The sequence below is a fragment of the Vidua chalybeata genome, chromosome 9, assembly GCF_026979565.1.
Source record: "Vidua chalybeata isolate OUT-0048 chromosome 9, bVidCha1 merged haplotype, whole genome shotgun sequence".
NCBI lineage: Eukaryota > Metazoa > Chordata > Aves > Passeriformes > Viduidae > Vidua > Vidua chalybeata.
The window spans coordinates 10,086,331-10,099,813 of NC_071538.1; the positions used below are offsets into that span (position 1 = coordinate 10,086,331).

Consider the following 13,483-nt stretch of genomic DNA (forward strand, 5'->3'; position numbering starts at 1 on the left):
GGGTGTAGTAAATCCTAGACACCACTGTTTGCACTGCAGGAGAGCAGAGGGATGAACCATAGGTTACCCTGGAGCTGCTGTGCTTTTAAAATTGCCAAGGACTCTTTTAAGAGAGGCAGGAGCTGACTAGAAGAAGCCAAAACTGGTTTGTTAGGAAGAGAGCAGCTCTGGCTGCTGGGTACAAGACTGTCAACCCCTCCCAAGGAGGGGTGGATTAGGTAGGCTGTCTTTTCCTAGATCTCCAAGAAGGTGCTAAAGTTGCTGACAGAGCTCTTGGGCAGCAGGTACCCAGGCAGTACTGCCAGGGTCTGAAGGACCACGGGGACCACAGAGTCAGGAGACAAAGTTGGTTCCTGGCTCTTTTTCAGGAAGGCCATGCAGAAGCACAGCTGCTGGAGATGGGCACTGCTGGCTGGGGCAGCCTGGGTGGTTTGGTGCCTGTTTTCACTCTGAGACCTCCTGTAGGCAGTCCTGTACCTGTGTCCCCTCCAAATCAGGGAGCAGTGGCAAAGGCCATGTTACAACCAAAGGTGAAGAACTGGTGTCTGGTACAGTTCTGATCAGAACTGATGTCTGTCCCATGGGATGCATTCCCTGCAGTGACAGCAACCTGAGAGGATGGCTGAATTTGGACAGCTCAGGAGAGGGAAAGGTGAACTCCCTTTTATTGCCAAGTGAAGAAGCTCACTGATGGTGCTTTCTTATGAAATGCCTCTTAAATTTCAATCCCTGTTCAACTTGAACTGTTAAGTCTTTTACAGGCCCCATTTATTTTGACATTCTGCTGGGTGAGAGGAGTGGGACTGTGCCCATGTAGCTTCCACAGGCAGAGGGCCCACTGTTCCCCAGCTTCTTTCCTTGGTGTGACAGGCACCAGCCATGTCCAGCCACGTCAAACTGCCGAGCCGTGAGGCCCGAAGGAGCGCAGCTCCACCAGCCTCGCTGAGCTGCAGAGCAGCCTCAGCCAGCAGCGCTTCCAGAGGCAGCTCCCAGGACACAGCTGGACACCGCTGCAGCACAGCACGGTGCTGACAACCAGTGGAGAAAGGGGGAAATGTGGCAGAAGTGACTTGAGAGAATTCTGAGTAGTGGAGATGTAGCACAATGAGGGTCTCTTTCCAGAAAGTCTCAGTCCAACACAATGTGCAGTTTGTCTACCTGGGAGAAACAAGCACGTGAGCTGATTCTGCTGCCTTCAGTCCTATGGATTGGGAAACAGTGGGATTCCAAGCCCCATTGTTTTAGCTACCTCAGTGCTCCTCTGCACACTGTGCCTGGTTCTGGTTGTACCCCAGTGCCACAGCAGGGTGTGAGCCCACGGCCGGGATTCTCTGAGGCAGCAACTGAGAGAGGCCTTGCAGCACTGAGTGCTTGTGTAGCTGATGTGTTGGCTGGGTCAGAGCCAAAATTCATATTGCTTCCCCATGCTAAATGCAGCTGCTGCTGGGGTGCACCTGCCTGCAGTAAGGGATGTTTGGAAGCTCTGGAGACTCAGCGTCAGTGCTCATCTGTTGGACTGAAGAGTTTAGGGACCTTTCTGATTATTTTCCTCTCCAGAAATTCTCTGTTTGAGATCAGAATCATAGGACATGCAGAGAGTTACAGGTGTGTGACACAGCTCTGTCCCTTTAGCAACAGGGAGGGCACATGGGCCCCTTGGCTGGACTTGATTAAAACTGCAGATCCCACCATGACATCTTCTCTTGCAAATGGAGATCATATGGGGTTTGTGCAGTATAAACAGAGGGATAGGAACTAACGCTTTAAAAAAAAGGCCATGAGGCCATCAACCATCATTTGTTATAAACATTTTGGATTGGTAAATGAGTAGAGTAGAAATGAAGGGTGACAATTGGTGAACAGGTTTTGGCAGCAAGACAGCAAATAAATGGGAAGGAATGAGTCATTTCAGGAAAGCTGTGTGAGAACATTGGGTGGCTGGGGTTTTTTCCATAGCATATATATTAAAATATGTATATATGTATATTTATAAAATGAACATTAGGTTTGATTTATTAGTCTCCAACTCTGGAATGGTTATAGTTTAAAATGTCCTTCGCAACTTGCATTAAGGCATCCAGGAGGGAGAATAAATAACGCTTACAACTGACAGCAAGAAAACACACCCCTTGAGACCTGACCTCACACTTTCCTGCCTCTGTCTCCCCATCTATAAAATGGGATTGATGCATTTTGCAAATGTTAGGATTTTCTTTTTTGGGGAGGAAGGAAAAAAAAACCAGAAACCAGAAGAAACTGAGGCTCAGATTTGGAGTCTGGAATATACCTGCTGAATTTGAGCGATGCAGCCTTGTGCACAGGATTTATAAATGGGAAGTGTGTCTCTTTGAGGAGGCCTGTTAATTTAGCAGGGCTTTGGTAATTAGTTTTGTATTTGATTTGCTGAGGAGATTGCTGTAAAACTACTGAGATTTCACTGATTTAAACCTTCCAAATTAGGCACAGCAATTTTCTGAATATCTTGTGCAAATAAACAGTACAGCTTTTCCCTCTTCTTGGGTTATTGCTTTTCCTTGGGAATGGCCTTAATGGGAACCTGCTGTCAGCTGTGCCAGTGGGGTGAGATGGGTTAGTGTTTCAACTTCAGGATAATATGGAATTCTCCTGAAAAATGCAGCAAAAATTAGAAATGCCATCCGTGCATTTTAATGCCTTTGTAATCAGTAAGAGCCATTATTGCATCTGCCTTTTCTAGATGTTTTTAAAGAGTCTCAGGGGCTGCTCCTCAAAGGTCTGAACTTCCACAGCTCTGGTGGAGTGAGAACCGAGCCAGGAAACCCAGCCTGGTCTCCAAACTTCTGTCTCTTCTTGAAGCAAAGCTTTGTGCAGTGGAGTACAGCCCCACATGTTTTGCAGTCTCTGTAGCAACTGAGCTAAGAATTGTGCTGTCATTTTAATCTGTCTTGTGATGCTTGTGCAACATTGTCTTGCAATTCCTGCAAAATTCTCCTTAATTTTGATTTGTTTTAGGATTAGAAACCTTTTTTGTTCTTAGCATTTAGCTATAACTGCTTTTTAGAAGAGCTTTGAAGATTACAATTGAAGACAATTATAGGTTTTATAGCAGCTGTCTTCCAAATCTGTAGCTGTTGTCACACAGATTTACTTGATAAACTGGAGACCTCTTTCTGCTCCAGAAAAGACAAAACCACATTGGTTTTAATTACATGTTACACTTTTGTGAGGGGTTAGTATTTATAGTCAGAAATGGAGGACCATCCTATCCTACCTCCACACACAGAAATTGCTACAGAAAAGGTGAAGCAAGCTGGTTTTCAAGTTAGGGGTGAAGACAAGAAATAATTGTGGCAAAGGAATTTTCAGTGAGACAACTGAAAAGCCTTGCAGTGCCCAAGATTTAGCTTGGCAGAATTCAGGGTTTCCTGTGGAGGAGGGTGCTTTCTCCATGGTCAGGGCTCCCCAGGCAGGTGGCTGTACATGCCAGGAACAGTTTAAGCAGAAGTGATTCTGCCTCCCTGCAGGAGTCCTTGGTGCCACTTCCAGACCTGAGCTCTGTGACTCTACCAGACCACAGCTTTGTTTCTTTCCCTCCTTCATTTTTCTGCATTTGGTAGAGCAGCAGATCCCATGTGCTTAGTTTGGAGCTGCTGTTCCTGATGTCCCACTGAGGTTTCCCATTCCTGTGCCTGGGTTTATTAGCTGAAATGTGGCAGCACAGCTGGTCTCATAACTGTGCTTATTGCTTGGGATTTTTTTCTCACTTTGCAGATTTTTATGAATATAGTGCATATGGCTTTCCTCTCCAAGGAGCAGTGCTATTTCCAAACTTTCCTCATGTGAATACTGTGTATTTCTAATGACAGGATTTCTCCCTTCCCCCTCCAGCCCTGCAGTCATGGCTTTTCCTGTCTCTCATGCCTTTTGCTGGCTGAAGATGCACTAGAACTAGTCAGTGAAGCAGTCATGAACCTGGATCCTGCATCCTGCAGGATGCAGTCACCATAATGTGGAATCTTTGTGCAGCTGATACTTTATGGTATTGATGCTGGCTCACTTCATGTCTGCAGCTTTTCTGGATTATCTGAAATTATTCACTTTTATATTAGAACCATCTTGTCAAATTGTCCAGGGCAGTCTGCAGACAGCTCTCACCTCCCATGTAGTAACACCAGTGCTGGCCTCCCCTCACTGCTCAGAAGCAGTGATTTTCTGTCAGCCCATACCAGGACACAATCACACGATGGAAGGGCTGGAATCAGGAACTCTTAATAGGATTTTAAGAATACATCCGATGGGCCTCTCAGAAAGAAGCTGCAAAACATGTTGAGGAATGAGGAGCCTGTTTTGCCAGGCTGCCTGAACCCTGTGTCAGCACAGGGCTGGTCCCAGCTAGGGAGGTCTCTCATTGTAACTTGGGGAGAGATACATGACTGCTTTTAGCATGGTCAGTGCAGGAGCCTGGTTTATATTTTTCCCCAACTTTGCTGTTCATCAGATCTGGTTTGAGTCCATTATAATCTGACTTGGAAAAAAGACTTTCAGGCATGAAAACTGGGCTGATATTGTGGAGGTGTTTAGGGCTGAAAACCCCAAGAAACATCACAGTGCAGCAGAGCTCTTCTGCCTTCAGAGGGCTGTTGGCTCACAGGCATTCGGGAACCTGATGACTGTGTCTTGTTGCTGCCTATCCCTACTGTGACCACACTGCTTTGGCAGAGTCACCACAGGTCTCTTGCCTGAGCCTTAGCCTGAACACGTTTTGAAATATATCTGAAGTGTAATTTCTTATGAAGGAAGGAGAGCTGAGGAGTAGTTGCCTTTGCCTACCCAGTGTCCCTGTATACTCCCAGCTGGAAAGCAGCCTGGCCTCCCACAGACTGCAGCCCCCAGAGCTGCCCACTGCTGGGAGTTTTGCTGCCTGCTTGCTTTGTTCTGTGTCACCTGAGAAGCTTCACTGCCCGCACTGGGTCTGTTTTGACTGAGTGTCCTCAGGCTTTGATGCTGTTTTCCCAAGGATGCAGAGGGTGATCTGGGACAGCAGAGGGGCACAGAAGAACAGTGGCTGAGGCAGCTGCTGCCTCTGTTGCTTTGGTGGAAACAGTCAATACTCTGACATTTGCTGACAGAGGATGCAACCCCAGCAGTGTCAGAAGGACATGGCTGGTAGGTATTACACAGATGACTGAGTTCTGTGTGGCTGATGCTTCAATGTGTTTTCTTAAAGCTCTGGTGACCTGCCAGCCAGATGAATTTCAGTGTGGTGATGGGACCTGTATCCATGGAGCAAAGCAGTGTGACAAGGTGCACGACTGTCCTGACAACAGTGACGAGGCCGGCTGTGTCCAAGGTGGGTACAGGTGCTCCTCGTACTCCATGGGGTAAATCTGCCAGGGCTGTGTGGCCTCTGGAAGGGGAAGAGGCCTGTGCTGCTCCTCTGGGCCATGCCAAGCTGCTTCCTGTACAGTTTTAAGCTATTCTGGCAGTGGGATTGCTTGGGAGAGATGATTGTGATGACCAGGCAGACTGCATGACTTGAAAAGTTCTTTGCATGATGCTCAGGCTTAATGTTCATTTGCTTTATCCCATCCCATTTCTGCTAATGACGCCCTCCTGAGCTTTATGTCAGCCTGTTTGTTGTCACGAGCCTCATCTAACTTAGTTGCTTTCCTCTCTTGCCCAACATGACAGAGTCAGCATGTGAAAGTCCCAGCAAGTTTCAGTGTAAGAGTGGAGAGTGCATTGACGGAGGCAAAGTGTGCGATTCACATAGAGACTGCAGGGACTGGTCTGACGAGCCTCTGAAAGATTGTGGTACAGTACTTGCCTTCTACGTGTTGCTCCTGTTGTAACTGCTTCCCCTCTTCTCCATCTGGTGCTCACAGCTTTGAGTGTAACCACATGTAGCTGCTAATGCTATTTCTCACTCTGCTCCTCTTTCCTTGCCTTTATTCTCTCATCACCCTTCATATGAATATAATTAGTAGCTTAGTCTGATCATCTGTAAGTTTGAACTGTGCCCTTCTCCAGTCAGTTTTTTATTCTTGGAGGGATGTATGAACTGAGCATGGGACTAGGAATGAGGAATTCCCCCTCTCCCCAAATACTAGTGTCCTCCACAACACAGACAAGTTTATTTAGCCTCAGTGCCTGAATTATCTTTGAATTCTAAGATGATCATAACACCATAAAAATACAGTGTTGGGAACATGCTTTGAAGGTGAAAACATACAGAGTGGCAGCAACCTCTGAGAGAGGACTTCAGCCATTTCTGGGTTGTACATGTTGCTTCACTCAGCAATGACAGCAGGCTGCTCTCTGCAGTGTCCTGCCAGCTCTGGGCTGTGGGAATGCCAGGAGAGTCGGGGCTGTTGGAGCCAGGGGAACAGAGCCCAGGCCACAGAGCTATGCCCTTCTCCATAGGACAGCCCTCTCTTGCCTTTCCCAACAGGCATTGTGGGCACCAGCCCCAATCTGCAGCATTACTCAAACACATTTGTTGTTTTCCCCAGTGCAGAGATGTCTCCAACAGGCATCTCCTTCCATGACATCATGGAGCTCAGTGGCTGCCCCTTAAATAACTCCTGTTCAGGAAGAACTGTCAGTCTCTCCATTTTAGACAAGGAAGAGTGTGTGCATGCCTAGTGAAGATGCTCCTACGTCATGCTTCCAGTGTGCCCTTGCTTTCTTCCACTAATCCACATCTCCCTGTTTTTCTGAGTGGGTGTTGCAGTGTCTGTCTGTGGAGGTCTCCCAACAAAGTTGGCAGCCCAGTTTGTCATAGGAGACTGGGCAGTGGCACAGCTGGGCTGGTGCTCAACCCAGTGGTCGTGGTGCCATGACTGGTGCAGCGCTGGGCTGGCAATGAGGCGTTGTCTGAGTTGGGAAGCAGAGAAGAGACCTCAGGGGAAGGTGTTCCTCAAAGGACACAGTGCTGTGACTGTAATGCCCACAACACAGGTTATCCCCACAGGAGGCAGAGGTGCAGGACACACTCCCCAGCTCAGTGTGTCTGTCTGGCCTGCTAAACTCTGCCGTGCCCTCTGAGAGTCCCCCAGAAAAGCACTGCAGAAGGCAGGACAACACTTGGCTATTTTAGTCAGGCAGAGAATATATTGCTGAGGTTTGGGTGAAGAGCAGCAGCTGCCCAGGGTCCTCCTGCCTGGCTCTGCCTGGCTCTTCTTCAGCTCCTCTTGAGAAGTGCAGCAAGTGAACCAGCACTTGATTTACAGCCCCTAAATCCATTCCACAGAGCACCTCTGAAACCACGGGAATCACCTGAGTGAGAATTGGCTTGTTAATCAAAAGAGCCTTTGTAGTATTTTGCAGAGAGCAGTTGTGCATGTTGACCCAATTTGCTACAGGTCTACTTTGCTACGGACCTGTGCAAGTGTAGGAGTAGGAGATTTCTGTCCATAAATGTCACTGACCAGTGACAACACACAGTGGGACTGTAGGCACCTTCTCAGAGCCTGGTGAACTTGCTCCATTAATTATGTGCTGATATCTCTGTATGTGCCTGCTAGGAAGGTGAAAGCATCCCAGAGCTGAGATGGATTCCTTCTGGCATGGTATTTTCCCAGTCTTACTAATTTAATTGGGTTGTGATTGTTTTCATTTTCTTCCAAGAGCAATGGTTTAATGGCTCTGCTGTGTTGCTCACCTGCAGTGTTCAAGGAAGCAAGAAGTAAAAGATAAATGAAAAATTTGCCTTTAAATTGCATTGTAGACTGGAGCAAATCAGTTTTCCTTGTTCTGGTGAGTCCACTATCCCTGAAATCCCACAGCTCCTGTTCAGCAGTCTTCCTTAAGGAGAGAACTTTCTCTTCACCTTTTGTAGGTCAATTAAAACAAGAAGTCTTTTCTCTGACAGGAAACCAGCTCTTCCCAACCTCTCATTCAGAATCCATTTATTCTGTTTTTCATTTCAGCACTTGAGAGCAGGATTAGAGAGGTAGCCCTGGATTAGAAAAGGCCCCAAGGAGGCTGGGGGCTGTTGCTTCATAAATTGCACACTGGGGCTGCTGGGGGTGCCAGCAAAGACTGTTGTGGGGAACGTGTTTGTGGGAGGAGTGTATCTCAGTGCTAATGGAGTATCTCTGACAGACTGCATTTCGGTGTTTTCTGGAATTTTTCACATAGATCATTCCTTGGAGCTAGATGGGAAAATGGTAGAGTACTTCAAAATAGTTGGCCCCTGGGAGACGAGAGTCCCTCAGCATGAATTATTAAAGCTCAGAGAGACTGTTCAGAAAAGTCAACATGAACCAGCGCATGGGGAAGGAGGAGTATGCTGGTGAGAGCCCTTAGGTCCCTTGGAAATTTCTCACATGTAGCAGAACAGCTCAAAGCAGCAGCGCTCTGAAGGGATGAGATGCAGAGACTCACATACGCTGTATCCCCAGGGCTCCCCATTCATTCAGCCACTAGCTTTGAGTCCAAATGATCCCCCAGTGTTGGTTTGGAATAATAAAGAGCAAGAAAGTGATACAGTGGAGGCTTCCTGTCTCTGAAGGCACTCATGCTCTATAGGGCCAGTACCAAAACTGATAGAAATGGGAAAATTTCTGAGGAAATCTCTTAATTTTATTCAGTCTCACTACTAAAAGCCCCCATTTGTGATAGGTGATCTGTGTATCCCCTGCAGGTGTTAATGAATGCTCAATGAACAACGGTGGCTGCTCACACATATGCAAAGATTTGAAGATTGGTTACGAGTGCGAATGCCCGCCTGGATACAAGCTTCTGGATAAAAAAACGTGTGGAGGTAATTGACATGCAAACAGCAGTCCCTTGTGTTTCACCATAGAGAGACGTGATTATATTCACTTGAGCATTGCTCCATCACAGATGGTTTGATTTCAAGTTATTGATGGGTTTCAAACACTCCTTTCAGACATAGATGAATGTGAGAATCCAGACGCTTGTAGCCAGATCTGCATTAATTACAAGGGAGACTACAAATGCGAGTGCTACGAAGGATACGAGATGGACACCCTGTCCAAGAACTGCAAAGCTGTAGGTAAGACAACGCCACAGGCACTAAAGCTCTGCTTGCTCAACAGCACAACTCTGATAAGAAAACACGCTCGCAGGGCTGAGGCAGGGGACCGGAAACAAAAGGAAACAGGCAAATCAAGCAAAGAAATTTCACTGTGAGCAGCACAGAGCTGCTGCAGCAATAGCAGATGCGTCTCTAGGCAAGAACTACTGATCATGCAGATCAGAATATTTTAACAGTGTACAGAGCAAGATTTCAGTCACTACTTGGCTGTTTGAAGCTGAAACTAGAAAAGAAAGTCTCTTGTCAGGTGTTACTGAAAACAGTGCAGCAAAAACATTTTGTGGTAGTAGTATTGAAAGAAAGAAAGAAAACATCCCGATTAAAACAGGGTAGCTGAGCCAGCCCTTCACCCTCCCAGCTGTAAGTCACCAAAATCTGGCCCAGGATTTTGCACTGAAATGAATTGAAGGTGAGGCCATTCCCCGGAGTTTTGCGTGTGGCTTAGCAGAACAGGCTGTCCAAGTGCCAGTGTGTATCCAGGGACCACAGGGGTGCCTGTGTGTGACAGCCCTGCCTCTGGAGCAATCTTCCTTTGCTTCCAGTGTGGTGTAAAGCTTCTGTACAAACACAGCTATCAGTGACTGATAGTTCCACTGTTGTTTGAGAAATGAAAGCTGAATCCAGCCCTTGGGACAGCTGCTGAAGTGACAAATGTGCCGATTTTCTGTGGTAGGCAAGAGCCCGTACCTGATCTTCACCAATCGCCACGAGGTCCGTAAAATAGACCTGGTGAAAAGGGACTATTCCCGTATCATTCCCATGCTGAAGAACGTGGTGGCGCTGGATGTGGAGGTGTCAACAAACAGAATATATTGGTGTGACTTGTTCTACCGAAAAATCTACAGGTAAGGGGCAAGAGAGGATGTGTGTGTTGGTCCCTTCCCAAAGCTGCATTCCATCTGTATCCCCTAAAGCAGTCCAGAGAACAGTGCAGGGTATGGGGCACCTGAGGGCTTTTCTGCCCTGACAGGATAACCTGTTGTGGCCCAGACTTGGTAATCTTTTTTGGGAATTGATAAAGACATCAGAGGCTTGTGCAGTTATCTCTTTGATAATACAGGGTGATTCTTCATCAATGCCAGATCCTGCTGCACTCGAGCAGTTAAATGTAGGCTCTTGTTTCCTGAGCCATGGATACTGCAAAGCAGGGCCAAGGCTGCTGCTGCACTGTGAGTGTTGTATGGGAGGCCACAAAGGACCTGGCATCTGGAAGCACAAAGCAGGCAAATGGTGGGAGCAAGGAGGCAGCAACACAGACACGGGCTGCTGTCCACGGTAGTCTCTGATAGACTGGATTTAAAATTCACCGCACCTGACCACAGTACACACTCTGTAACTCATTCTCACTCCTCCTTCAGCTGTTTTTATGGCATCCATCACAGTTATTACGTGCCGGGGCTTGTGAGTGTGCTTGGCCAAAAAAGGATTTAATCTATGTGCTGAAAATCCCCCGTGTATATTCTGATTTGCACAGCTATTGCAGCTTCTGCAGTGGTTTGCTCTGGATTTCAGCTAATGATCAGGCACAGGCTGACTGGTGTCAGCACATGGGAGACAGTCCAGGGTTTCTACAGGCTCTGGTAGCTCCCATGCCCTGCAGGGATATCTGCCCAGGCTGTGCTGGGTATTGACCACCAGTAGCTGGGCAGGTACCCTGAGGGGCCTGTGGGGCTCTGAAAGTGGGGGCATGGTTCAGAAGAAAACTGTCAGCACTCACTGGGTCTGTCTGGGCAAGGGCTGAGTTCGTACACAGAGAATTATTCAAGACACTGCTCCTGCAGCTCTCCAACAGCAAATATGCTGGAGTCCCTGGGAACAAGCAGTCTGTGGTTGAGAGGCTATTGCAAGGTGAAAACTGTGGTACAGGAGGTAATCACTGGCAAGAGATCCTGTCTTTCATAATGGACACCTCACTTGCCTTTCCAGATCCTGTCCTGTTTAAGTGATGACTCCTTTGGGGTGTCAGATGTTTTACAATATTTAGTTAGTCAGAGAATTGAGAAGTCACCTGTACTTGAGCCCTTCCATTATGGAAGCTGCAGGAGCCTCTTTGCTTTCCCTCCTGTGCAGGCATAGGTGGGAAGCAGGGAACACAACTGTTCCACTGGCAAGGGATTAATTACCTGGCCTGGAGCTGTGCACTGAGAGCACGGGGTGCTCGTCACACTGGAATACTGGAATCTTGGGAGCACTGTCAGATGTCCATTGAGCCCTGAGGTATCATTCCTGTGGTGCTGGGTCAGAGACAAACCAAAACCATTCTTGTAGAGAAAATGCAGCAGTGTGCTGGTCATCCAGGCTGACTCTGCATAGCCATTCTAGCCCTGACTGCAGACTGTAAAACTGTCAGGAATTCCTGGGTTTAGATGTTTTGGTTCCAAGGCTCTAATCTGATATTGGAGAACTCAGCTCCCATACAATTCACCTTCTTATTCCATGAGCAAAGGCAGGATGGGTAGTGAAGAGGAAGCATCTTATGATTTCAAATATTTGGGGTGAGGGGCAGAAACTTCCTGCTGCTTTATAACTGTTCTAAGATGTACTGAGTTATTCTAAGAGCCAGACTAAGCTTCTGCAAACACTGATGCAAACTCAGAATAACCAATTTCAGTGCACTCAGCATAATTGATATTGAGAGCAGAATCAGCCTATGTGGCTGTAGGAGCAACATTCCAGTTATTTATGAAACATCCATGTGGAGTCTGCTGCCTTTCATTATCATTTTGAAAGATTTTGAGGCTGCTACTAATATTTAGTGAACATTTTGTTTGTATCTAGTGAAATCACTTGCCAAATTAATGCAGCTTCATGAATTATTTTGATGAGTCATAATTAGCTACACAGTTCCTAATTCTCCGGTACATTTAAGCACATTTATTGCATGCTGAGTTCAACTCTGTTCAACAGAGCTCTGGGGATTATATTTTTAATGTCCATAGATCCCACAAATCAGTGCTGTTGAAGTTAACATGCCAGAAGTCAAATGTTTTCCTGAATTGTGCAGTTATAGTAGGAAGCAAGTAGAATGACGAAATTCTACAGTTCCCTACTGTGGAAATGCTGCCATTTGGGAATGGGGAAATAAGAGGCTCTAGGAGAAAGCAGAAGGTTGCAGGAGCACCATAAGGGTTCCTGTGTAGCCACGCTGCCCCTGGGGCCCAGCTCTGGAGCTGTGTGGGAGCCCTGTGACCTCCTGTCCCTGCAGCGCCTACATCGACAAAGCGAGTGACACGGCCGAGCAGGTGATCCTCATCGACAGCCAGCTCAACTCCCCCGAGGGACTGGCCATTGACTGGGTCCATAAGAACATCTACTGGACAGACTCTGGAAACAAAACCATCTCGGTGGCCACTGCAGATGGAAGCAAGAGGAGGACACTTTTCAACAGTGACCTCAGCGAGCCCAGAGCCATTGCTGTGGATCCCACACAGAGGTAGGTGTGCACACCCCAAACACCCCTTTGCCAACAGAGACATTCCAGTCACAAACCTGGGGGTAGTTCTCATCTTACCAGGACTTCAGATGCCCTTTAAGATACACCCTGCAATGGGACTGTGGAGATGCTTTAACTAGCCCTCGGCAAGGCCCCTGCTGCTAAAGTCTGTTCAGGGCCAGTTCATGTGTTCAATGGGCCTGAGCTGGTCCCAGCACAGAGGCTGTGCTGGAAAATTAAGTCTGTTTGACTTGTGTTTGGGCTATATGGATGAGTGAATGCCAGGTACCTAACAGGCACAGCAGGAGAGTTTTCAGGGGTTAGTTACTGGGGTGAGATGCTGCATTCTGGTGCAAGTTTTGTGGCAGATTACCCAGTGGGAGAACTGCATGTGGTTCCACCAGAGGAATTAACTGCTGTGAAAAGGAGAGAACCTTTGGGCACCTCCTACTGCAATCAGCAGTGCAGGTTTCTTAACTGGAGTCCAGGTTATTGCTTTCTTACCTCTGCCTCTCTCAGGTTCATGTACTGGTCTGACTGGGGAGACAAAGCCAAGATCGAGAAGGCCGGTCTGAACGGTGTGGGGCGGCAGGTGCTGGTCACCGACAACATCGAGTGGCCAAACGGCATCACACTTGGTAAGTGCCCAGGTCAGAGCTGCAGCACCCACTGCGGCTGAGGGAAATCTAGTTTTATTGTTTATAGGGAAAACAAAATCATAAATGCTCAAAGGCACCTGCACACACAAATCCTAAACTGGTCAGTTGGTCACTACTGCTCACAAATATGAGTTCCCTTATTTCAGTAGCACAGACAGGAAGTCTTGCTGCAGTCAGAACCTCACACTGCAGGAGCTTTGAGTTGCTTGTCATTGTGCCTTAAGGCAAGAGGAAATTTTGGGGAAAGATGTGACAACCCTTTAGGGGTCTCAAAAGCATTTGAATCCTTGGTGTTAAATGCCTCTGTACCTGAGCCTGTCTCAGGAGCAGTGTCAGGGCCTGCAGAGC

General features: G+C 47.5%; 1 protein-coding gene across 1 annotated transcript in view; it reads left to right on the forward strand.

Moving 5' to 3' along the window:
* Positions 1-13,483, forward strand: part of LRP8 (LDL receptor related protein 8) — a 171,621-nt gene that overhangs the window by 148,557 nt on the left and 9,581 nt on the right. The window contains exons 6-12 of the mRNA XM_053950707.1: positions 5,207-5,329; positions 5,671-5,793; positions 8,627-8,746; positions 8,876-9,001; positions 9,717-9,888; positions 12,249-12,476; positions 12,996-13,114. Of these exons, the coding sequence (XP_053806682.1) occupies positions 5,207-5,329; positions 5,671-5,793; positions 8,627-8,746; positions 8,876-9,001; positions 9,717-9,888; positions 12,249-12,476; positions 12,996-13,114 (1,011 nt within the window). The remainder of the gene's footprint in view (positions 1-5,206; positions 5,330-5,670; positions 5,794-8,626; positions 8,747-8,875; positions 9,002-9,716; positions 9,889-12,248; positions 12,477-12,995; positions 13,115-13,483) is intronic.